This window comes from Sinocyclocheilus grahami, unplaced genomic scaffold (assembly GCF_001515645.1).
Source record: "Sinocyclocheilus grahami isolate Dianchi unplaced genomic scaffold, SAMN03320097.WGS_v1.1 scaffold175.1, whole genome shotgun sequence".
In the NCBI taxonomy this organism is placed as follows: Eukaryota; Metazoa; Chordata; class Actinopteri; order Cypriniformes; family Cyprinidae; genus Sinocyclocheilus; species Sinocyclocheilus grahami.
The window spans coordinates 243,868-269,192 of NW_015505354.1; the positions used below are offsets into that span (position 1 = coordinate 243,868).

At 36.4% G+C, this 25,325-nt stretch overlaps 2 protein-coding genes and 1 pseudogene across 3 annotated transcripts in view; 1 reads left to right on the forward strand and 2 right to left on the reverse strand.

Moving 5' to 3' along the window:
* Positions 1 to 398: 398 nt before the first annotated feature.
* LOC107593645 (ADNP homeobox protein 2-like) lies at positions 399 to 4,766 on the reverse strand. The gene is made up of 3 exons (XM_016283460.1): positions 4,653 to 4,766; positions 3,805 to 3,897; positions 399 to 3,601 (listed from the first exon to the last, which is right to left on the reverse strand). The coding sequence occupies exons 1-3, from the start codon at positions 4,758 to 4,760 to the stop codon at positions 980 to 982; spliced, it is 2,823 nt and encodes a 940-aa protein (XP_016138946.1). The 5' UTR covers positions 4,761 to 4,766; the 3' UTR covers positions 399 to 979.
* Positions 4,767 to 7,255: 2,489 nt separating this feature from the next.
* Positions 7,256 to 9,538, reverse strand: LOC107593647 (probable 2-ketogluconate reductase; annotated as a pseudogene).
* A 3,315-nt stretch (positions 9,539 to 12,853) lies between these two features.
* The window catches only part of LOC107593646 (protein Jumonji-like), a 34,442-nt gene continuing 21,970 nt past the window's right edge, over positions 12,854 to 25,325 (forward strand). For both annotated transcript variants that reach the window (XM_016283461.1, XM_016283462.1), the window contains exons 1-3: positions 12,854 to 13,430; positions 23,120 to 23,243; positions 25,048 to 25,192. In XM_016283461.1, the coding sequence (XP_016138947.1) occupies positions 13,386 to 13,430; positions 23,120 to 23,243; positions 25,048 to 25,192 (314 nt within the window). In that variant the 5' untranslated portion in view covers positions 12,854 to 13,385. The remainder of the gene's footprint in view (positions 13,431 to 23,119; positions 23,244 to 25,047; positions 25,193 to 25,325) is intronic.

Below are 25,325 nucleotides of genomic sequence, written 5' to 3' on the forward strand. Positions count from 1 at the left end.
GCTCACAGTAGGTCTGTCTTTAAAGGTTTATTAGTTCTCAAAATCAGTTACCCTATGGAGAATATGAATGGGATTTTTACTTCTGTAACCTATTGAACTCTGTTCAGTGTTTTCACATTTCGCTCTACACCTTAAATTATAAATCGTCATACCGAAACTGCAAATTTTGAAGCATGTTTTTGGTAATGTAGTCTGTTTAAAAATGACAATGTTTATCTGATTCCGCAAGCATTTATATTCACATTCTTGTAATAACAGTAGTCCTTACAGCGACCTGTTAACGTAAAACAACTTAAACTTTTTTAAATAATAATCAATTAAAATACCAATAAATTGATAACAAATTGTTCAATCAATCACAACTAATTTTTTTGAGTAAACCACACACCTGTAATATTTAGTCACGTTTATTCCAAGAGGCAAAATACAACTGCAAACTTTAAATAGGACACAGAGGCACTTGTCTTTTTTCACATGTCTGAAATTATTACAGTGTATATGAAGCGCAAAAACATGAAAACACCATAAAATGACCCTTTCTGTGTTACAGCTATGAAATGCAGCCTAATTTGCCAGTTAGTAGTAATAATTAACCAAATCTTCATTTTCTGTACAGTTGAAATATAAAACGTTAGATGCAGAACTATTTCACTACAGATGTCCCCAAATGTATATTACAAGTGTCCACAAAAAGAAGAAAGTATTACTTAAATTGAGTGTTTTTTTCTTGCAATAAAAAAAAAAAACTTTTTAATGTCATCATATGAACTATACACAACAAAAATACAAAAACAGAGTGTAGAGTCTTTTCAGCATTGCTGTAGGTTCCCCTTTTCCAAATATACTAATGCCAAGAGGCAAACCATCTTATAAATGTGTAAATCGAGTAATTTTAAATAAACACTTTGCAATGGTTTCCATCCTAGTGTGAACATGCTGCATACAAACATAATTCATCTAATAAACAGTTTATCCATTTTTACAGAGGCCGTACCTCTGGGATGAAGACACCATGCTCCATTTCACTTACATCCTCTTGTTTAACAGTTATCCCTGGAATGAAGAGACCATCTTCCATTTTATTCACATCCTCTTTTTTAACTGTTACCTGTGGAACGAGGCCACCATGTTTCACCTCATTCAATAATTTTTTTTTAACAGGCTTTACTTCTGGAATGAAGAGATTGTGCTTCAACTTGTTCACTTCAATCATTTTGAACCCGAGATGTACACAAACCCTCTTCTTCTGAATTGCTTTCAAGCATTTGGTGAGCTTGCTGTTAAAGTGTGCCTTTACGTCAGCCTTGTTTATCCACAAACGGGAAGCTAGCAGTTCGATTTCAGTCTTTGCCACGTATGGCTTCCTGTGGAAGTACTGCGAAAGGAAGTCTTTCCTGTCCTCGAACGATGTCATCTCCATTCCCGTTGGTTCCAAGACGAGCTTAACTGGAGTTTCAGGGACTTCTACCTTTGGAACTTTTGAGTTCCGTCTCCTGTTCTTCGGAATGATTACTTCTCTCTTTGGCTTGACAAATTCAAGGCCCCCCTGACAGGCCACGTCTGAAGAACTGGCCATCTGAGGAGAATTACATAAATCACCATCATCACGGTCCGTTGTATCTGGATTCAGTTGCCTCTCTGCTTCCTTGACAGCTTTGGGAGCACAACGGCACCGTTGCACGTGAACGGAGATAGTTTTCGGTGTCGATTTTTCAGTATACACCCCAAAGCAATATGTGCATTTGTATGCAGGCGTTTTTAGTATTGCATGAATGGTGGGAACGACGTGGTGTTTTGTTTGAAGATGACGCTCATATTCCTCAGAGTTCTGGAGCTTTACTTGGCAAAACGGGCAGGCGATAGGTGTCGTTTTCAACGTGGTTGAGTATTCTGCCTTGTCTGGATACATTTTTATGTATAGCTTATCTTGAGAGCTGGTAACCAGTGCAAGGTTGAGCTCTCGGTTGTCAAGAAGATCTTTGGGCACATCTGTGTTTAGATTAAAAGTGTTAAACATGAGGTTGCCCTCGTCGTCACAGTTGAGACTAAACTGTTCTTTAATGAAATGCCGATTTTCCTTGATTTTCAAACTGTGCTCTTTATTGGTGTGCTCCAAGATCTGCTTGAAAGAGTAGAACATCTGAGAGCAGAAAAGACACTTCAAGCCATGCAACAAATGCTGGAAAATCCCCTGCTCTGTCAGTAAAATCTTGCACCTCAGGCACTTGACAGTGTGATCGTCATGTTTCTTCAAAAACGGCGCAAGAACAGCCAACTCATTCGGCACAGAATTTCTGTTTATCGCCCTCTGAATTGTAGGCATGAGACCCTTGTGCACCACAGCTGAATTTGTAGGTTGGCTGATCTGGTTTTGCGTTAGAACCACTTGAGCGGGACCACCGTGGACAGGAACCGCGACTTGAACAGGCGCTAGAGTGTAGGTTGGGACACCGTTGACGTTGTTGCCTGTGGGAATGAGACGCACGGACTGCGAGGCTATGAGGGGAGCTCTGGGAACCGACTGGTTCAGCTGAAGACCTTGAGTAACAAGAAATGGTGACTGTACACCCATTTCACCTTGGAGGTTGACCTGAACGCCAGGCGGAAAAAGAACCTGCTGTGCTTGATGGGTCTGTGGTAGCCTGGGCATGGCCATAGTGATAGGTACCGTCTTGGGTGCGCCTTGCGGCATGTTTGGCATCATCATATTAATCGGCTTCACTACTGGAGAGGTAGGCAGGACTTGCGGCATCCCACTGGGGGACTGTGGATGTTGTGCGTTCTGAAGCGCGGCAACAGTCGTGCCCGACAGTAAAGCTTGCGTTTGTGGGGACAGAAACATCTGCCCTGCACCAGGAGAGCAAAACAAAGCAGTCGTGTTGCTTGGGCCGGCCAGAAGAACAGTACCGTTTCCATTTGTTTGTTGCATCTGCTGTGGCACATAGTTCGGCCTTGCGAGCAACGTGACCTGTTGCATTGCTTTTGGTGCGAGGTTCAGCAGATTCTGTAGTCCGGCCATTTGGTTTGTGCAGTCTTTTTCGATTATACAAGGCATTATTTGCCAGTGCAGGTCTTTGTGCTTCTCTGAACTCAAAATGTGGTAGAGTAAATGTTCAATAGTCTCTGCAGGCAGTTTGCACACTTTGCAGTGATATTTCACTGATGTGTCAGTCTTTTGCTTACTGTCCGAGCCGAGCCCAAAGTAGCGATCCAGCATCGCAGCATAGTGGTTTACCAAGACGTGTTTCTTCATCACATATAGTAAAGAGTCATGATAGCCGCAGGTTGCGCACGTGTATCTGTCATCGGCAGCATCAGCAGAAACTGTAACTGACACGGTTTTTGGTGTGTGGGCCAAAGTGTGGCTAGGGTTGCTGAGAAGAGGTATACGATGGGTTTTTGATGGCAGCATGTGGAAAAACTGAATGTGTTGCTCTGTGACTTTCGGAGAGCTGACAAATGGGCAGTAGGGGCATATTAACAAACAGGCCACATCCAGATCATTCCAGTGACAGCGATGGATGTGACTTCTGAATGTGGGTATTGACCGGCTGGAGTACCAACACAGACTGCAGCACAGAGCTTGGCTCCGGTATGGATACTGAGGAACAAAAGTAATACCATGATAAATCTGACTTGAAATGACATTTACAAATAGTGTGTATAGTGTAAAAAAAAAACAGTCCACTCAAAATTAAGTTTAATCACCACCTTTCTTTAATAAAATAAAATAAGTGCAAATGTTTTTAAAAATACAAATGTTTTAACATATTTTACAGTGCAACATGTTATGTACATAATCACCTTTTTTTTCTTTTTGCCAACATGACCATCAGTAAAATCATCCCACTCAGTGTTGTCAAAACTTGCATTACCAGCATCAAAACATTTGTATGTCTGTTGGAAATAATGAACATTTAATTAGCAGAAATAATGACTTTCGTGTAAGTTATAATAGATTGTGTAAATATGTTTTAAATAATCCACGTGAATTAGGCACTGCAACATTATAACTGAAAAAGACACATTATTGATTATTAAAAATTACATCTGTCATCAGCTAAACTCACTTAAACTAAATGTAAACATAGGCAGAAATGAGCATGCACAGTTAAAATATACAATATCAATTAACACTGATAAAAAAAATCACTAATATCAGCCATCGTGCATTCCCATATTTTTTATAAAGTAGAAATTAAAATATCATAACTCAATCGTCTCCTCTCTGGTTATGTATGCCAGACTTCTCCAATCATATGGTCTGCTTAAACCCTGCCTCTTCCTTATAATCGACTGGAAGCTCGAATTCAGATCCGCTTCCATCAAATTAACAGCTGATAGATAGAACCAAATCCCCGCCCTAGAATTGTTTCTTTGATTTACTTTACAATATCTGTTGCTATACTTCCGTTGCATTGAAACTTTAACAACTGAGAATATCTTTTTTTTGGGTCAATATTTCTCTTTTGTCTTTTGCTGTGATAGTTTGTAAGGTGCTTGGAAATAACTAAAATAATTTGGTCATAATGAACTGTAATGCAGTTATGACCTGGAACGACTTCACGTTGTAAAAGAACGTCTGTCAGCCAATCAGAATCAAGCATTAAACAGATGCCGGTATAAACAACATAATTACTACAATAACCAACCTCCAATAAATCTTGACACTGCTGCATCCCGATGTCACACAAAATACTTTTGACGCGTTTCCTTGGACGTCTTAGTTTTGTCAGGTTCTTCACTGGAATTTGATACATTTTGCTGATCCTGAAAATGAAAACAAAAATAATACGAAACTTTGAATAGCCTGTCAAATGCACTGCGCTTTCAAACACCAAATTCAGTCTGTTTATTTGGCGAGAAATGACTGAGTTTTACCAAATCCTTTCTTGACCGTGTTACTTAGTAAACGCATCCCTTGAACCTAAAGGTAGAGTTCACCCAAAGATGACAATTCTATCATGATTAAACCCTCATATCGTTTCAAATCTGTGTGACTTTTTTGATTCTGTGAAATATAAAGATATTTTAAGAAATGTCCCAGTGTTTTTCTTTGCCAATTCAATGGAAGTCAATAGTAACCAAAACTGTTTCTTCAAAATATCTTCTTCTACGGAAGAAAGTTAGTTATACAGGTTTGAAACAACATGAGGGTGAGTAATTAATGACAAAATTCTTAGTTATGATTGAACTATCCCTTTAATTTAATAAAGTAGTTGCAATTATATATATATATATATACAGTATATATATAATTATTTGTTGAATTATTATTTTGTATGTACACACGGAATTCAATTTTCGTGCAAACTGAGTGTTGTTTTTTGGTGTCCAGCTCAGTGTCAAAGAACATGGAAACCACAACAAAAAAGCAACTCTATTAAAAATACTGATGAAGTTCATTATACTAATGTTATGTTTGGAATGAGAATGCAATTATACACAAATTGCAAGTAAAATTATGTTGTAATGCAATGTTCAAATGCATTCAGACTTCCACCTCCAAAAATTATGCTGTTTACTGTTTTCCTTTATTAAAATGAGCTAATACAACACAATTCTTGAAAATACTATTTCATTGTGTGCAGACCACTTTAATTGATAAAAATATATGCTTGCTTAAAGGGTTAGTTCACCCAAAAATGAAAATTAGCCCATGAATTACTCACCCTCAAGGCATCCTAGGTGTATATGACTTTCTTCTTTCAGATGAATCCAGTCGGAGTTCTATTAAAAATTGTCTTTGATCTTCCAAGCTGTTTAATAGCAGTCAGCGGGTGTTGCAGTGCATCAGTCCAAAAGAAATTAAATAAAGCGCATTCATCCATAATAAAAAGTGCCTCACATGGCTCCGGGGGGTGAACAGAGGCCTCCTGTAGCGAATCAATGCATTTTTGTAAGGAAAATAAACATATTTAAAACGTAATAATCAATTTAATCTAGCTTGCGCTCACTGTTGTACACGGAAGCAGCTGTGAGCGGATGACGTAGCAGGATATAGTCACTCTTGGTAGCGCAGAGACGCAAATGGGCACCCGGAGATATCCCAGGAACATACGATCCTTTGGGGCGAATCCTGAAACCGAAATCCAATGAGACGAAGGACAGGAACAGAGAACTGAACACAGCGGGAACACCAAACGATCTGACAACACAGGACGGATAGCACAGGTGTTATATAGCGGAGCTGATGAGCTACAGCTGGCGCAGATTTGTTTGTTTGTTTGTTTATTTTGACAAAAAAAGTAGTGAATACACTCTATTCGTCAAGGATAACACAATAAAGTTTAAAACAAAACTTATTTCCATTGTGGTCCTTGATGTAAAGCACAAACTTCACTCCCGGTAACAGGTACAGTGGCATTGTATTATAAATACAAAAATTACAATACAATACAATACAAATTCATCAACAAAACAACCTACTTAAGAATCCAACTTTTAGCTTTTAAACTAAAACTAACCATATTCGAGGTACCTTTAATGTCCAGAGGTAACTTATTCCACAGAAGTGCCCCAGAATATCTAAAAGACCTACGACCAGACATAGTTTTAAAACGACATAATGTAATATCCATAAGACTTTGCCTAGTTTTATGTTGCTCATTTACCCTAGAAAAAATACATTAAAATATGAAGGAGCTCTATTATTGATAATCTTATGTACCATTTTTTATTTAATATGTTCTAGTCTGCTTTCTATAGGTAACCAATCAAGACACTTAAAATGGGAAACCTCCACGTGTGTAAAACGACTAAACCCTGAAACTAACCTTATCAATTTATTCTGAGATTTAGACGAAACAAACTGTATGATATTCTGAGATGTATTATTTAGATTATGATAGTTTCAGTTTTTCTTTATTTCTCTCTGTGTTTGTGTGTGTGTATATATATGTGTGTGTGTGTGACTATACAGTAACTACATATAAATAACAAAGGAACAAGAAATAAGTTACCTAAAATCCACATAACAGCATGTGTGCAGTTTAAAGTACGACAAGACACCATACATGACTGTATTGTGAAGTTTATTTTTGAGTAATTCTTTCTTAGCATCAGGATAATTTTTTTAAAGACCAGAAATCGTAAGAGATTTTGTTGGAAAGAAAAAAATAATTTATACTAATACTATGCTGTTCAATTGAACAAATCCTTTAATATTCTATATTGAGATAGCATAAAAAAGCATTCATTAAACATTTAAAAGGCGACTCATACTCACAAATCACAAAACTTAAACATGAAACAAAATATAACGATTTCCAAATCTATTCGTTTTTTCTATGTTTAGCTGGTTAAAACTCAAAGAGGAACAGATGGCTCTGTGCTCTGGCTCTATGCCTTGACTTCATCAGGAAGCTGGCCTCCAGTTACAGCGGCCAAGGCATTGGTCACCATCCTCTCCACCATGATCTGTGAGGTCTCCACGGTGTGGATTCCTACATGGGGCAGGACGATGACATTTGGAAAGGACAGCAGGGGATGATCCCTGTATATAACCAAGAAGCATATCATTTATACTACAACAGGGATGAAAAAAACATTTAGGCTTGCAATTTTACTATCTTACTTATAGAGACTTAAGCAACTTTAATTAAAAAACGTGGCAAGCAAAGCAAACCTGGGAAGTAATTCGGGATACGTGACATCTAAAGCAGCAGCTCGTATCATTTTCTTCTGGAGAGCATTTACTAAAGCATCTTGGTCCACTACCAAGCCTATGACAAGAAAAGTAGTTCTCTTCTCAAACAGGGCTGCTTCTCTTTAATTGGATTGCTTTGTTTCAGCCTATTACATTACCTCTGCTAATGTTGATAAAGGTGCTATTGGGTTTCATCACGGCAAACTCTTTGGCACCAATCAGTTTGTGCATCTGAGGGGACAGATTGACCACCACCATGACGAAGTCTGACCTCTGTAACAGCTCCTTCATGCTTGCGAAATATGTGGCCCCAACTGCTCTCTCATCACTCTCAGACCTGAACATATAAAACACTGTACACTCTTAAAAATAAAGGTGCTTAAAAGGTTCTTCACAGCGATGCCATAGAAGAACCATTTTTGGTTCCACAAAGAACCATTCAGTCAAAGGTTCTTTAAAGAACCATCTCTTTCTTACCTTTTTATAATCTGAAGAACCTTCTTTCGTCACAAATAACCTTTTATGAAACAGAAAGGTTCTTCAGATGTTAAAGGTTCTTTATAGAACCATTTAGACAAAAAGGTTCTTCTATGGCATCGTGAAGCACCTTTATTTTTAAGAGTGTAAAATTAAATTTAAGTATTACAGTTAATTAAAAAGTCCTGACCACAGCCCATAGGCCTTGAATAGAAGCTTGAAAATTACATTTTATCCCAATCACAGACTAAATATGTAACCTAGCTGAAAGGCACCATTGTAATTTCACACTTAATTCTGAAAGGAATTTTTGCAATATTGACAATATATGTTCATACAATACCTTTCAAAAGTTTGGGGTTGGTAAGATTTTTTTTTATGTTTCTGAAAGTCTCTTACACCAAGACTGCATTTATTTGATCAGAAATATAGCAATATTGTGAAATACTATTACAATTTAAAATATCTGTTTTCTATTAAAATATATTTTAAAATGTAATTTATTCCTGTGACGGTACAGCTGAATTTTCAGCAGTAAAATACTCCTGTCTTCAGTGTCAAATTAATTAATCAAATTAATTCATCTTTGAATAAAAGCAAGGTAAAAAAAAAGAAACCAACTGACCCCAAACTTTTGACCAATAGCCTAGTGTACATCAGTGACTTTTCAAATATTTTAATGCAATGGCTAACCACTTCCTATTGAAAAATGTACATAAAACTGATATTATCATTTATATTACATATTACTCAAGCGGGTGAGAAGTTGTTTAGTGACAATGTGAATATTTCAATAAAAGTCCAACAGATTCACCTTCGATTCCTATTGTGGTAAAGGATTTTCATCTCAAACATTTCATCTTTGTATCCTATTCTACCCATGCCGATGATGCCCAGGGTGGCCCCGCTAACATCAGTGTCTAGAGAGGAATTTTGGAAAATCATCAGACTCCCGGAACTTGGAAAAACTGTGTCCTGCATAGAAAAAGAAATTCACAATGGATTCACTGAACAATATGATTAACTAGGAAGAAATTCTAGAGAGGAAACTGCAGCCCTCATCTTCAACTATCTTCCTTGCAGATGCCAACATCAAACTCATGCCAATATCCGCAGTGGCATTATCCACCACATGAGGAGTGTTGGAAACTTTGACTCCAAAGCTATTGATCAGAGGAATATCAAGGTGGTCTACTCCCACCCCACCATTAACAACCGCTTTGAGGTTAAACAAAGACTTTAACAGGTTTTGATCAAATTTAATAACGCCACCCCACACAAACAATGCCTGGATTTTGTCAGCGAAGTTGGCTTTCCTCTGTACAAACCACTCATATGTTTCTCGATACAAGGTGCAAAACACTATGCCGCCTGCGCTCCAAGTGTGGTAGCTAATATGCATGGTTTCTCCATAACCTGTGAGCAAATTAGCCCGTGCTGGCATAAAACAGCAATAACTATGTAAATAAAGCAACAGGCTAAGTCTTTCAACTTCTTAGGCTATATAAAATAACATTCTTCTCCATCACCTGTGTGACAGTCGATCGTAGTCTGAATGTTCCCAGGATAAATCATGTGCAACATTGTACTTTATATTCCGGACATTGTTAATCAAGTAGGCCTACCGATTAAGACTAAAGGTGGCTTTCTGCAAATCATTATATAACCGTTCAGCCTTAAAAAAAAAAAGAATCAGGCGACTGTCAAAAAACAGAAGGCTACTTCGAACTGTTTACAAATCGGCTGTTGTCACGTTTCATCATCGGGAGTTTGATAGTTGCTTGTTACTCAATAACCAGAAGGGGTCGTTAGAAGCTCATTCGATGGACATGTGCTTCGTGTTTTTGGCTATTATTTCCAGATTTGATTTTCTATGAATGGTATGATTTCCTTTGATCACAAGCACTTTATAATGAAGGACTTATGCTTTGCTTTGACAACATCTTTGGTATTGTGGTTTAGCCTGTTGTTCATTTTGTATTTTTCAGAGTAGATTAATTAATAATCCAACTAAAAATATCAAATCTTATCATATATTTCGTCAAAAACTCCCTCACATTTACAAATTGTTTGAATGCCATAGTTTTATGATTCTATAACACTTAAATTGTGCTGTTCAACCAAGCACGTGAAGAGTGAATTTGCTACAAAAAAATACAATTTTAAGGCCTAAAATTAAATGTTGGAGGCTTTGACGGCTCTGAGGGACATTGCATTAATTCCAGAACCGTTAGTAGATGGCTTTTAATGGCTGCAGCAGAGCTCCAGCTTTGCCTCCATCTGTTTGAAAATTCACATGTAGAGGTTCAGCATCAGAAATCAACTATCAAATAATTCAATATAATGAAACCCTAGCAAGTACATGTTTTCATTTCCACTCAAAAGGACACTAAATGCATTCTTGAGCTATCATGTATTATCTTAAACAAAATGAGTCAGAATTTGTTCATTTACTGGATATAATACAATGATGCCTGGTGGATTCATGTTGAACACCCCAAAGCCATCTGCTACAGTTGAAGGTATGCCACAATAAAGGTTCACAACAACCATATCTGAGTGATTGTTCACCACACACACATTGTATATGTTCAGCCTATTAGTTTTTGATGACAGTAGATAAATAATCCAAAGAAATTGGATAGTCATAATATCTTGTTATATTAATACATTAATTTAACATCTGACCAACTCTTCATGTAAACAACGCATATACTGTGGATCTACTGAAGCAGATCAATCTCTACCAACTTGAATTGTGTCGTGTCTTTGTATGAAAATTATACTTCTCATCTGTTCTGCTGACTTCTCTTAAAAGTCTAGTGCTTCACAATTAGACATCTCTGACTCTGCCCCGGGGACGGGCATGTTTTAAAGTGATGAACTGATTCTCCTGCCAGCAGGGTGGCCCTTTATTAGTAGTGAATTACAGCATTCATAGTCTACTTAAAACCCTATTTTTTAGAACAAAATGGGAGAAAATATACTTGTTTTGCAGACTTTAACAGGCTCATGTGATTTAACAAATCTATACTACAATGTTCCTCTTTTTTAACTGGACAAGTTACATTGTAACAGCCATCAGCCATATGCTCATGAATTCTAGTGCATTCTAATGGATTCAGTGACTGTGATCTCACTTAAAAGTCCAGAAGTGTGATATTATAAAATATAAAACACATCTTAAAAAAAATATTTTCTCTCGTGGTTCTTTGTACAGTGGTCTAATCATTTGTACACCAAAACCATTACCAACTTCATTCAGTTTGCTTTTCCTATCTTTGGCATGTACAACTCTAGCCACAATCTCAGGCGTAATGAAATGGGCACTTGTGCTGTGATATGCCCCTGATACTTCTTGAGGTTATTTTTAATGCTGTTCCAATTAAAGAGGCCTATCTGCCCTCAGGCTCAGGCTGAACGATAACGTTCCTCCTGGTAGAAAGACAAAGAACAGACTTCAGCAGATCTTAAGCCACACAATCACAGTAATATCCCATCTTGCAATATAATTCTAAACCAAAGTTTCAAGAGATATTGCAAAACAATATATAACTAAAACTGGAAAACTCAGGAAAACTGGAAAACTCAGGAACAGCCTGTACAGTTTTCTAAGCATTATGGAGATGACACATTTAACTAACCAACCAATAACTAAATATTAAAATCTCAAATTTTCTTTTCTTTATTTTTCTAAATTTTATCCTTCTGCTCTACATTATTTTTGTAACTCGGCAGCACATTGTTGGCTCTTCTATGATAAATTGCTTGTGATTGACCTCATTTGTAAATCGCTTTGCATAAAAGTGTCTGCTAAATGAATAAATGTAAAATAACTGAATATGATGCTTTTTGTAGCAATTTTCCCTGTTGTCTAATTCAAATGAATGACACTCATAACATTTCACACTGTAATGGGGAAGAATACCCCATCAGTTTTATCCCTATAAACTGGGATTGCTGATCAGGGTGTTTATTTTTAGAAATAATCTCTGGATTATCACAGAGGGGGGTTTGCTATAATCCTTAAAGACTCCTTGATTTCACCAACATTGGCAGAGGACAATGCATTCTGGGCTGTGGGTTTCCAAAACTAGCAACTGTTATCATTTTATTTAAAGCAGTGTATAGGGGATAGCGCATATATGGGTTTGCATGTGAATTGTAAGGAATGTTTTTGTAGGTTCATTATTCAGTTTTTTTTTGATGCCATCAGTTAGTAATAATTTTAATGTTAAATTGACACTTTCAATCTGACTTTTGCATTTTGACTCTTGATCAAGATGCATAAAAATGATTGTTATTATTATTGTTTTAATTCTGCATTTTATTTTTCATTGTTTGCAAACTGATGATATTGTTCTAATGTAATTTACGGTCATGTGAATCACCTAAGCTTCATGACAATTCTAATAACATGCAAAAGATTCCAAAAGTGTTTATTTTTGTATACACATGGAACTTATGAGCTAAAAAAAACGCAATATCCTTTTTAGTCGTTTTTTTTAATCATGCATCTTGGTTTCTCTGCACTTTCTTACAATTAGCTCAGTCTAAAAATACTTCGTGATAAGATTTATAATTCAGATGGCTAAAAGACATTAAGACGTTAAAAGACACAGATTTGTGCCATGTTTCGAGACAGGCTTTTCAAATGTACCGCTAAACGTGCTGATGGTGAATGATAGGACGCAGCCTCCTCTGAAAGACGCCGCTAGGTCGCAGTAACATCGGTGCCATTGAGTTCACACAATATGAGGGAGCACAGCGGCAGCCAAAACCCAACTCTAGATTTTTCTAATTGGTGTGCTTGACTGTTTTACACCCGCATAATGTAACAATAAACGAAACATTACAACCTTCGGGAATGGAAGCCAGAAGCTGGCTTTTATTTTGACTGCAAGAATGTGGTGCGGGGAGCCCTGACAATACGCCGTTTAGCTTTCAAATGGAAGATTGGCTACTCCAGCTCATTTCGGTGGATATGTTGCCGTTGTTTTTTTTACACAGACCCTTTCTAATCGGCATGGATCTTCGGATTTTGATTCTTTTACTTCTTTCGTGTATTGAGCTGTGAAAAGAAGACAGGCTACGCCGATCGACCGGGATACAACATTCTCTGCCTACCTCGACATTTTGCTTCCAGGGATTTAAATAATCACGTGCTACAACAACGGAAAGATTTTTTTTATATATATATATATATAATCAGAATTGATGTAGCCGTCTGACCTTTAATGAATTCAGTCTGGAGGGCAAAATGAGTAGGGAAAGGCCGAAGAGAAATATCATTCAAAAGAAATTTGTAAGTGCAAATTTGATGTTTAATACTTCCATTCGATGGAGATTACCATCGAATTCAGTGGCAGCTGCCTCTTAATTTGCATTAATCACATCACTGTTGTGCCCCGTGTTAAGTTATCATCAGGTTTGTGACAGAATTAGGTCAGATGTTATAAACGACCAGTCCATGAACCATCTTCTGTTTGAATTAGAGGTTAAAGACAGGCTGGCCGATCTGTATCATGCTGTTGACCCAAATAATGCTTTGGGCTTTTGAAGTAAGCTACCTTGTTACGTTTCGCATTTCCGGTGTCTGTGACATGTTACTGTGTTCAATTCCAGTTTTGTCATATAGTAGCCCCAGTCGATGTCTCGCGACACTAGCGTAGTCAGTTTGTGGTCTTGTGTGTGTGTGTGTGTGTGTGTTTGCGGTCATCATACTGTGAGTGTGTGTAGGTTGTTTTTATTGGCTTGTCAAATCGTGGGCAGATGCTTGTATTGTGGTAAAGGCTGAGGTAGTTTACAGCCTGTCTCTAACCTCCTGCTAGTTAGATGGTGTAAGCAGACTGACGTCTTAATTACATATATAAGATATATGCCAAGACTGTCCCTCCTGCCGTCATTGTATAAGATGTGTCTGTTTTAGTCCAATCGAGTCACGATATGATCAAACTCATCTCCTAGTGAGGTATTAGGGTTATTTTCTCTCGTTTGGCCCAATAACTAAGTAGTTAATCCTGATAATTGGTGTTCAAACCAGAGGTATTATAGTTAACTACAACAAAATCTGTTAAAAATAAGGGTTATTTGAAATAATATAAACGTTAACTGAAATAAAGTGCTTATTTACTATAAATAAATAGAAATGAAAATAGTATGATATAAATAACTAAAATACTAACTTATTTTCAGGTAGTTGCAACGGCAGCATTTCTCAGTTTAATTTAGCTTAATGTTATGTACTAAAACTGAAATAAAAATGAATAAAACTATAGACATGAAAAAAAAAGCTAAACTTAAACTAAAATAAAATGGAAAATATAAAAATAAGAACTAATTCAAAATGTGAATAAAAAATATAATAGCATGTCAACTAAAATAACATTTAATAGATTCGAATCTGTGTTAAAGGGTTAGTTCACCCAAAAATGAAAATTAGCTTGTGTTTTACTTACCCTCGAAGCATCCTAGGTGTATATGACTTTCTTCTTTCAGACGAATCCAGTCGGAGTTATATTAGTGTTTATTACGGAGAGAAAAGTGTTTATTACGTTTGAAATATGGATATTTTTCTTGCAAAAACTCATGGATTCGCTACAAGGGGCCTTTATTCATCCCACGGAGCCATCTGTGCCACGTTTTATTATGAATGCGCAAGCTTTATTTGACGATTTGTGGACTGTTCAACTGCAACACCTGCTGAGTGCCATTAAACAGCTTGAAAGATCAAAGACAATTTTTTATATAACTCTGACTGGATTCGTCTGAAAGCAGAAAGTCATATACACCTAGGATGCTTTGAGGGTAAATAAAACACAAGCTAATTTTCATTTATGGGTGAACTAACCCTGTAAAGTTCCCTGTAATTTAAAGTAGTAAAATGTTCAGGTCCACATGCATTATTTAATTTGTGTACGTGTTGTATTTAATTCAAACTATTAAAATTTTTAATTGTTTGATTTGTGTTTTTTAGGAATAAATGAGAAATAGCTTAGACATTGAAGACCTATTACTTAAACTTGCATCTATACCAGAGATTGTCAACCTTTTACCTCCAATGTCCCTTTTGTCCACAACAATATCTGAAGGCCCTCCTCAATGGTATATTCTTTATAAAATGCTTATGACATTTTAGTAATTTAAATGACTTTTCCAGGTCTAAAAATTACACTTAAAATTAGAATACCTCATATATCCAGGTTTTTCAAGATGTGTGGGGACAGTTGGAACCCAGGTTCTTCTTCTTCAAAAAAAGCTGTGGAGCGGTTGAGTTTAAAAAAGACATTTGAATTGTATTTTGCCTTATTTTAAATACTTTTAAGTCACCTGGAGGTCCCCTTGGAAGTTTTCTGCTGCCCCCTGGGCCCCAGACCCTGCCAATCTATCCCTTTGAATATAAACTTATCTGGGAAACATTATAATCCATCTTGGGTGTAAGGAAACAGGCTCAGGACAAAATGCTGACATTTCTAGATTCCAGCAATAAAGGAAAATAAATGGAATAACAGCAAAGTATTAAAATGTATGATCTGTTATTCTTTGAGGGTTGCCATTTCTTTCAGTTGCTGTCTGATGTCTTTGTTTCCATCAATTCTCTGATGTTTAATTGCCACATAGCTTGAAGTACAAGCTCTGAACATTGAGTTTGGTTATATGAGGCTGGGAATGATCAGTTTAAAGATGATAGCTTCTTTGTATGGAGCTCTCTGCTTTGGCTTCAGTTGGTATTCGCTGTAATTCATTACAATCCTGTGGATCAAATACACCTGTCGCTTAGATGTTTAGATATGTGAAGGCACTAGCACGCTTATGCTGAACATCAGTCAGAGTTCACTGTGAAGGTAATTTTATGAATAAACCTCTACTGTTTTTGAAAATGTAGGGCTATGAAAATAAATAGCACTTTGTGCATATTGAGACTGAGAATGTTTTACATTCTTTCTTCTCTCTTGCCAAACCGGATATGGTTGGTTATTAAATCAACAGAGGGATCAAGAGATTTCTGATTAGAACTGCATGAATCAGTAGCAAAGTTAATATGTCACTTTCCATTGTAAACCGGCCTATATTTACATAGTAACTCCTCTGTTACAGTTTCCATTTGAACTAATTCTTTCTGTTCAAGAATATTACACAATGTCATTCAGAATTAGGCGAGGATACAGCACACATTATTACTGGGGATTATTGTAAAATTATCAAAGTGTAGTGTAAATGAACAGGCTGCAGAAACGAGGAAGGCTGTAAGAAATCGCGTTTCACACTTTCTCCCGAGCACCATATGTGAAAACAAATATATTTAATGTGACAACATCAGAGAAATTGGCAGAGATATATAGCTCTGTGTTTACAGTGAGCACAGGCCTGCTGCACGTGACAGAGATGGCCATCTAAACTGGAAGCTCTTGTGTCCCACACATTTTCTTTGGCCTCAGCAATCAGAGATATTTGATATACGTTTAGCTCCTTTAGACTCATCCTTAGCATCAGTTTGCTTCACACAGTAACAGAGAACTAAAGCCCATGCTACACTGACCCAGTTTAGGTAGCGGTACATTTACAAACACTAGAAAGACTAATTCATTCAAAGTGTTTGCTTTAAACATTATTCTTTTAATCTAGAAAGTGTTGACTGTTATTGCAAATCTTGAAGAACTGGTTTAGTGGGGTAGCTTAACCGATAAGAAGCCAGGCTGTTAACTCAAAAATTGTAGGTTTAATCCCAAATAAGGGTGATGATAATCTATTTCAGTTATAATCTAACTGTATTTTCATTTATGATTTATTTCATTCTCGTTTTAAACTTTTGGTCCTCATCCTTGTAACTGACAGAGACATTATGGGCCTTTAATTTGGCACAATCTGTTTTCACTTCAGTCACTGGATTGGTTTTTATGTCTCAGTGCAGATTGGGGGTTTTGGTCTGCGTTCGTATGATATATGATTCCTAATGAGGTTTGGAATATAGGGCCTGAGGAAATATTTGGTCACACTTTATATTACAGTGTTTGTTTTACTGTGTATTTACACAAATAATGAATAATTCTAATGGACTACATGCACTTGCTGTGTAATTATTCTGTAGAACTGACTGTTATTATATTAATTATAGTAGCATGCTTATATGAGATGCTTGCACTGTAAAATGAAGTGTTAAATAAGGTCAAATTGGTGCTGTAACACAGTAACAACAGAATTGTTAGGTGTCATCAATTCATCATATTGATCTCATTGTTTCACTTACAAGTGAATGTTTTCATGAATTTGAGTGCTTATTATGACACTATCCTATAAAATATATATACTTGTGTTCTGCAAGTATGCATGAAATTGATCAAAAGTAAAGACATTTATAATGTTACAGAAAAATTCTATTTCAAATAGATGCTGTTCTTTTCAACTCTCTGTTTATCAAAAAAGCCTGAAAAAAGTATCAATGTTTACAGAAAAATATTAGGCAGCACAAGTGTTTTCAACATTGATAATAATAATAAGAAATGTTTCTTGAGCACCAAATCAGCATATTAGAACGATTTCTAAAGGATCACGTGAAACTGAATACTAAAGTAATGATTGAAGTTATATACAGTGGGTACGGAAAGTATTCAGACCCCCTTAAATTTTTCACTCTTTGTTATATTGCAGATTGATGCAGTCATCCCAAACTCCAAGGAGACATATTGTATCAGAATGGGCTTGCTAAATTGGGTATAGTTATTACTGTGATGTTATTATCAAGAGATGTTTTTTTATCAAGAAATGTGTCTGGCTTTTGTCTGTTGATTTAACGGCTTTTTAAGTTGTTTCCTTGAGAGATACTCTTAGATGTCACAAATAGCAATTTGATATATTTAAAGGCTTCAGGATAACTTGGACAATAAAATATTGCTGCATTTAGTGTATTCTGGCTTCTAGTATGTGATTCATTGTACTACAAATACCAGTACCCTCAAATCCAACAGGATTCTCTTTGTTTGCAGCTGCAAAGCATTTTTAGCTTGAAAGTAATGGCTTTACTCTTCACTTCATGTTCTCAAATGAATGAAACATGGTTGAAAATCAGTGCAAGGTGATTCCACCAGCGTCTGTTGTCTCTGGAGACTTCATTCAACTGTCATGCTGGTACTAGATAAATTCATCCCACTACAAGCTTAATGTTTAATGCTGCTCATGTGTATTGAAATAGAGGTGGAAGGTGCATATGGTAAAGCGGCCAGTTTGCCACTGGCGTTCTCCTGTTGTCATGGCAGGAGAAGGGATTGTCATTTGGTGGGTCTGTGCTTCCTTGGCTTCGTCTGCAGCAATCTGTCTTCACAGCTAGGTGAATGTGTAGAGAGTGCTATCACTGGAAACAAAGTGTCCTTGATAAGTAAATCTATAGGATGTGGTGCTACAAACAGGCTTGTGGGAACTCCACAAGAGTATTGAGTCTTTTGTTTTTGTACAGTCAGTGAGGATTGTGTGGCACAGTACTGAACCTGGGAAGACCAAAACACTTATTTGCAATACAAGCATGAAGATCAGCAGCTCTGTTGTTCTTTATGCGCTTTTGTGGTGGATTGTTTATCATTTTTCATCAGGACTGTATGTGCTTTAACAAAGCAAAGAACTTTGAAATGCAAATGCACCATTCTGAAGAAATTTATTTATTTATTGATTTGTTGTGTGTGCAATTTGTCACTGTGGTGGTTATACTAGTAAATATTCCTGAAATTTCTGTGCAGTTTGTCGAAGCCTTCTTTCTTCTGCACCCATATTGAAATTCTGGCTGATAAAGATAAGTTGAGAATTATTTTCATGTTACGTTCAATAACTGAGAGGAAAAAAGGATCCATACACAAAAAAATAAGCATAAGGTTATGTAGATTTATTCCATCAAGGCCACAAAAAAGTGCAAAAGGTCAAAGTGATTGGCAAGTGTGAAGCATTTTTGGGTTCAACCCTTTATCAGTGCCATATCTGAGAATTGGCTGATATTATTAATCTATTCTACACTGTAAAAAATGACTTTTCGAAGTTGTAAATAAAATAAAGATTACTAGATTGTGTTTTACTAGAACGTGCTATTTAAGTCTTTCCAATTCAGAATTCCATGTTTAACTCAATGTTACTTGCAGTTTTTTTGTGATTTTTGGTGAAATTTACTAGCAATTTATAAGCAAATATTGTTTCTACACCAAATAAAAAAAAATCTATACTTAAAACCTAAATAAATGGTTTTGGGTGCTATGCATTTAGGCCTCACAATATAATGTAGTGAATGAAAAATAATGATAGATAATAAAAATATGATTATTAATAAATATGAAGATGACTAATATGAACTTAACTAATTTTTATGCACAAACGCATACACACAGCATCCCCACTCCAACATGCACTTTTAATGGAAAGGGCTAAACCATTGCAATAATATATTACTATCCCTTCATGTTAGAGCTAGATTATGGCAAAAATATTTACAATTTAAAATATGCAGCAACAATTAAATATCCAGTATTAATGATAAAATAATTTCCAATATATATCCTATAATATATATCCAATATATATATATATGTAGATAGATATTCTCAGATAACCAGTATAGGACAGATATATCATGCATCCCTCTTTACAGCCCCTGTGAATTCATTTCCAGTTCCATATTTTCAGGAATATTTCATGTTGTCACTAGATTTTTCTTTGTGAATGCAGTGGATGTGTGACACTGAGGGATGTTGAATGACTTATTTGAGAAGCTTATGCCAGTCATTTACAATCGATGCTTGTACGGTGCTGATAGGCCGGTTTTAACATCAGGTTGTTGGCCCTGGGTAAATAATAGATCCGTTTTTACTTTCATGCCAGCTTGCTTTTGTTAACATTAGTAGTAACTCAGCTGTGTGTGTGTGTGTGTGTGTGTGTGTGTGTGTGTGTGTGTGTGTGTGTGTGTGTGTGTGAGGGGCGCCAGGGACTGTGAGAGTGGCCAGTGACTGGTCTGAGATAGAAAGCAAGGTCAGACTTGATATGTTAGCAGGCTGGCCCACAGCCCGTCTGCTCCTGCTGCCCTGTTTAAATCTGATCTGTGCGAAGCAGCGCTCGCAGACCCAACTAACATTGGTGAGCTCTGTCTGAATCAATGTCTGTGCAAAACTTTAGGTAAAGATTCATCCTGATTATGCAAATTGCTATGGACTCAAGCTGTAGAAATCCATAAGGAAGCAGTTTACTCATTAAAGCCAACATGTTTAATAAAAGCCATTTTACAAGTTATCTCTATGCAAATCAAACCCACACACTAGAATTAAACAAGCTTCAGTCTGCAGCCTATTATTCTGCCATTATTGCTCTGACTTTGTCCTCTGTTGTTTGTTTTTTTGCTCTTTGTTGTTGTTCTGATGCCTTACTTGATCTTTGGATTATAGACTCCAAATGTAAACATGTAAAAAGTCCTCTAATTCAACCTATATATGCCACTAGCATGAAAGATCTGCATTGTGCTTATGGTGACAGACTTATCCTCATGACTTCAGACACCATACACCTTTATTAATAATTGACAGGGTTGCTGTCAGCGTAATAAAAGCCAGCTCACGGTTTAGAGATGTGTGGTGGGAGATGCTAGTGTAATTGTAAAAGCTGCTCGGAGCTACATGCACAAATAGCAAACTGATGTGGTTAAAAGGAAGATACATATGAGGCCGTTATCACAGAGGAACTGATTATGACAGTTAAATGAGCAACATGAATCTTGTGTTTAATTGATTTAGGAGATACTGGGCTCATGTGCTATCTGTGATTTAATGTACTGATATGAGACCTTTCCTTAAATGGAAATTTCTATATGTACAGGTGCATCTCAATAAATTAGAATGTCATGGAAAAGTTCATTTATTTCAGTAATTCAACTCAAACTGTGAAACTCGTTTATTAAATAAATTCAATGCACACAGACCGAAGTAGTTTAAGTCTTTGGTTCTTTTAATTGTGATGATTTTGGCTCACATTTAACAAAAACCCACCAATTCACTATCTCAACAAATTAGAATACTTCAGTAGACCAATAAAAAAAAACATTTTTAGTGAATTGTTGGCCTTCTGGAAAGTATGTTCATTTACTGTACATGTACTCAATACTTGGTAGGGGCTCCTTTTGCTTTAATTACTGCCTCAATTCGGCGTGGCATGGAGGTGATCAGTTTGTGGCACTGCTGAGGTGGTATGGAAGCCCAGGTTTCTTTGACAGTGGCCTTCAGCTCATCTGCATTTTTTGGTCTCTTGTTTCTCATTTTCCTCTTTACAATACCCCATAGATTCTCTATGAGGTTCAGGTCTGGTGAGTTTGCAGGCCAATCAAGAACACCAACACCATGGTCATTTAACCAACTTTTGGTGCTTTTTCAAAAAGCTGGTCAGCAGAAGGAAACATGAAGTGCTCCAAAATTTCTTGGTATAAACTGGTGCAGTGACGTTGGTTTTCAAAAAACAAAATGGACCAAATTGAGATGCACCTGTACATTAGTGCACAGTGTATTTTATTGGGCTAAACGGGCATGTTTAGTGATAATTGAGAAGTTGTTGCTTTTCTTTTATGAGGTGTGTCAGGCCTTCTTGATCAAATAATCGACCAGGAGAATCACTCACTTAACTGCCAATTTCCAAGCATCAAGCATTGGCATTGGCAACGGACCTTGTGCTGGCATAAGATCAGTGAATTTGGCCATAAATCCAGAGTGCTTCCATCCTCCATTAATGCACAGGCTTTGTGCTTTAATCTAGTGTGATATAGACCCATTTATCAGTCTTATAATTGAAGGAGAAAATCACAGTTTAAAGCCAAATGACATTCATAATATTCATATTTATGTATATATTGTGTATTTTGTACGCCATCGTTGCAAATTTTTTTGTGAAAGAAATAAATACTTTTATTCAGCAAGGATGTACTGAAATGATCAAAAGTGACATTGTTACTAAAGATTTCTGTTTTAAATGAATGCCATTCTTAAAATTTTAATATCGTAATAAAATTGTAATAATATTTTACAGTACTACAGTTTTCACTGTATTTTTGATCTAATAAATTGCTGAGCATAAGAGACATATTTGAAAAAAGTTTTAAAAAATCTTACCAACCCCAAACTTTTCAACAGTAATGTGTGTGTATAAGTGCTGTCAATTGATTAAAAACATTTAACTAATTAATTACTATTTTAATCATAAACACATGTTCACATTGAATCCAAATTAATATAGAAACAACATAGTTTAAAGTGGTTTAAGTACAGATTATATTTTTGAGGTTTCGTATTATCAGAGAAGCATTTCCTTTTCTGTCTGGCATTTTATTGATTGTGGCTTCCACTTTCTAGTGGCTCTTTTTGTGGGACCCTACTTGCATATTCTCATAAATAATACAGCTTGGCTGTTGCTTGTGAAATGCCATATCGTTTTGAGTTCACCAAGCTTGGTTGTTACCCCATTTCTGGTGATTTATTGATGGGCTAAGGCAATGGACTGTTATACTAAAGAGATTTAACAGTTTATAAGAGATCACGTTACTGAATGAAAGACATGTTTTGAGGCTTTAAGAGAAATGTGAAAAACAGTGAGGTCATTCAGCTACCTAGTTTGAAAGATGTCTTACTACAACACATTAGCTAATCTGTGGGGAAAAAATCTTATACTAACACTGAGAGCATTTGTTGCGATTGCTTTTGGAGCATTCAGTAATAAAAGGCTTTCTGACACATGCTGGGATGGAGAAACTGCAGCCAACTGCACTATTTATAGCACAGCCCTCTGTCTGTATAGCTGTGGTTTCACAATACAAGAATATTTTTTTCCCCTTGTCCACTCTCAGTGTTTGTCATTTCATTTATTTGACTATTGTTTGACAAATTAACCCAAAACAGTTTATTTAGAGAGCAAATTTTTCTTGTGAGATGACTTTAGGTCACATCTGTTTCATTTTTAGAGCTCTAAAATAAGCTTTTTTTCCTTCTGCAGGATGATAACGATGGGATCCCATGGTCGGAAGAGAGAGTGGTCCGCCGGGTGCTCTACCTCTCACTTAAAGAGTTTAAGACGGCTCGGAAGGGCAAAGTGGAGAATGGCACTGGAATAGTTAATGGTGAGTATATATCTTTTCTAGAGCAGTGCTTTCAGTGATCTTGACTACAGATGGGTGCTGACCTTTAGAACGGCTGCAGCAAAGATCTCACTTCTGTGACCCTCAACATCTGACGCTGCTGCTTTCAGCTGCCATTCTGAACCCCTTTAGGGAACGATATGCTGAGAATATCATAACTTAACAGCAGTGCTAGAATGAGTTTTTAAAACGTCACTATATGGCACTGAGACTGAGCTCATGCTGACATTGCCAGGTAATCTTTCGAGGCATATTAGCTAATTAATATTGATAAGCCAAGTCTTCACCGTGGTCATATTCATGAATTTAATTAATATCCTGTTCTATGAGAAATAACAGTGGTTCATTCTTTTTGATCAATTCACAGGCACAAATGAACATATTACATAATTTACTTGATGTATTTGCCCTTCTATCTACTAAAATGCTCTGAAATGTGCAGTCTGATGTGGTATTTTGAAGGTGCATTGGTATTCGATTAATTCTTTTAGCTTAGACGCTGAGATCATGAGCCAGCTGTGACACTCAGGGAGGCACATGGCGCTGTGGGACTTTTCTTGATTTCCTCAGCATCTCAGTGGTCCATTAGGAGTATTATTGTTCTGCCATGATTGCACTGAAAATGTGTGGGCAAAGTAAATTATGCCCTTAATAATGCCCTCTCTATATGGGTTTCATGTGCTTAGGCTGTGAAGCGCTCTCACTGCTCTCAAATCACTGCACTCCAATGGGGTGAACTCAGTGACCTGCCTGCCTGTGTATGTTGCAGTGCATCATCTCAGAGAATGTCAAGGGCATGAACAGAACACCTCGCGAGCTCTCCGCTTTATATGCATTCAGTAACTAACACTTAAGGATTCCTTTGGAATTGCTTTGTAATCAAAAGCACTGCATTGCGATCATTGCATTCAGAGATTCTTTTACATTCTCTGTAATTAAAAGGCATCAGGCAGACTTCTAAAAGCTGCATTCTGATTCACAGGTTTCTGCTGAAGTTCACTTCACTTGACAGAATTTATTTAGAATTTTCCAGGGCACGTCATCAAATGCAGACATACTTGTGTAAATAAATAAATAATTAATTAAAGTAATACAAGTAATTAATCCTTCTCTATGTATACACAGTATTGGCATTAAATTATTTATTAATGTCTATTTTAAAATATCAATTTAAATATCAATATGTCTAATGCAAATATATTTATATATTACAAATATTTACATAATATAAAAGATGTAGTTAATAATTTGATATCATTAATCAATTTATGTTATGAATGTAATATTATTTGCAATTTTTAACATGAAAATAAATTTTAATTGGTATGCTGATAGAGCCATTTTATTCTCAATTTTGTATGATGGGGAAGAGGATAGACAATAACTCATGCACATGTTATGTTTTTTGTTAACACACTAAATGTTTATTTTTGGCGACTTAACATGACTGAAACCTTAGATAAACTGGAGGCATTGTGGTTTTCCCTACTTCCTGTCAGTTCATTCTGAGTGTGCTCTTAGTCTGAGTGTCCTCTTGTGTTTGTTCACTCCAGTGCTTAGACTGAATGATTTGAAAAATCCAGTTTCAAACCTCTTCTTCATTTCAGAGGCCTTGGAGAGTTGCTGTGGGTGCTACACCCTTTAGATTTGTTTATTTCACATGTGAACATATCTGTCATAGCAATGTAAAAAAATAAAATAAAAATAGGTTAGAGCAAAACATTTTCTTCTCTATTTATGTGTATATGGTTATTGCTTAAACTTGAACCACACCTTCTTTTCCCAGGCTCCTTTGCAAATGGTCATTTGAATGGTCCGGGAGCTAAAGCTGGGCGGTTCGCAGGAAGCTGTAAGTTAGACCGGACACAACATGCAGTTCAGAGCAAAGACTGTAGCCATGAGTACTCAATAGAGGGGCCTGTCAGAAAGAGGTGAGTTTAATAAAACTATTCTGTGTGAGATTTCCTGCACAATATATTGTGGCAATATAGTATAAACAACTGATTTATAACTTGAATTGCCAAAAAGATACAGTATGAAGTTACATTCTAGGCTAATCCATTC

Coding starts and splice junctions, on each gene's coding strand:
- LOC107593645 (XM_016283460.1), bottom strand. CDS start 4,760: ATGTATCAAATTCCAGTGAAGAACCTGACAAAACTAAGACGTCCAAGG. Junction 3,898..4,652: donor AGTGTCAAGATTTATTGGAG/GTTGGTTATTGT, acceptor TATTTCCAACAG/ACATACAAATGTTTTGATGC. Junction 3,602..3,804: donor TTGGCAAAAAGAAAAAAAAG/GTGATTATGTAC, acceptor TTTGTTCCTCAG/TATCCATACCGGAGCCAAGC.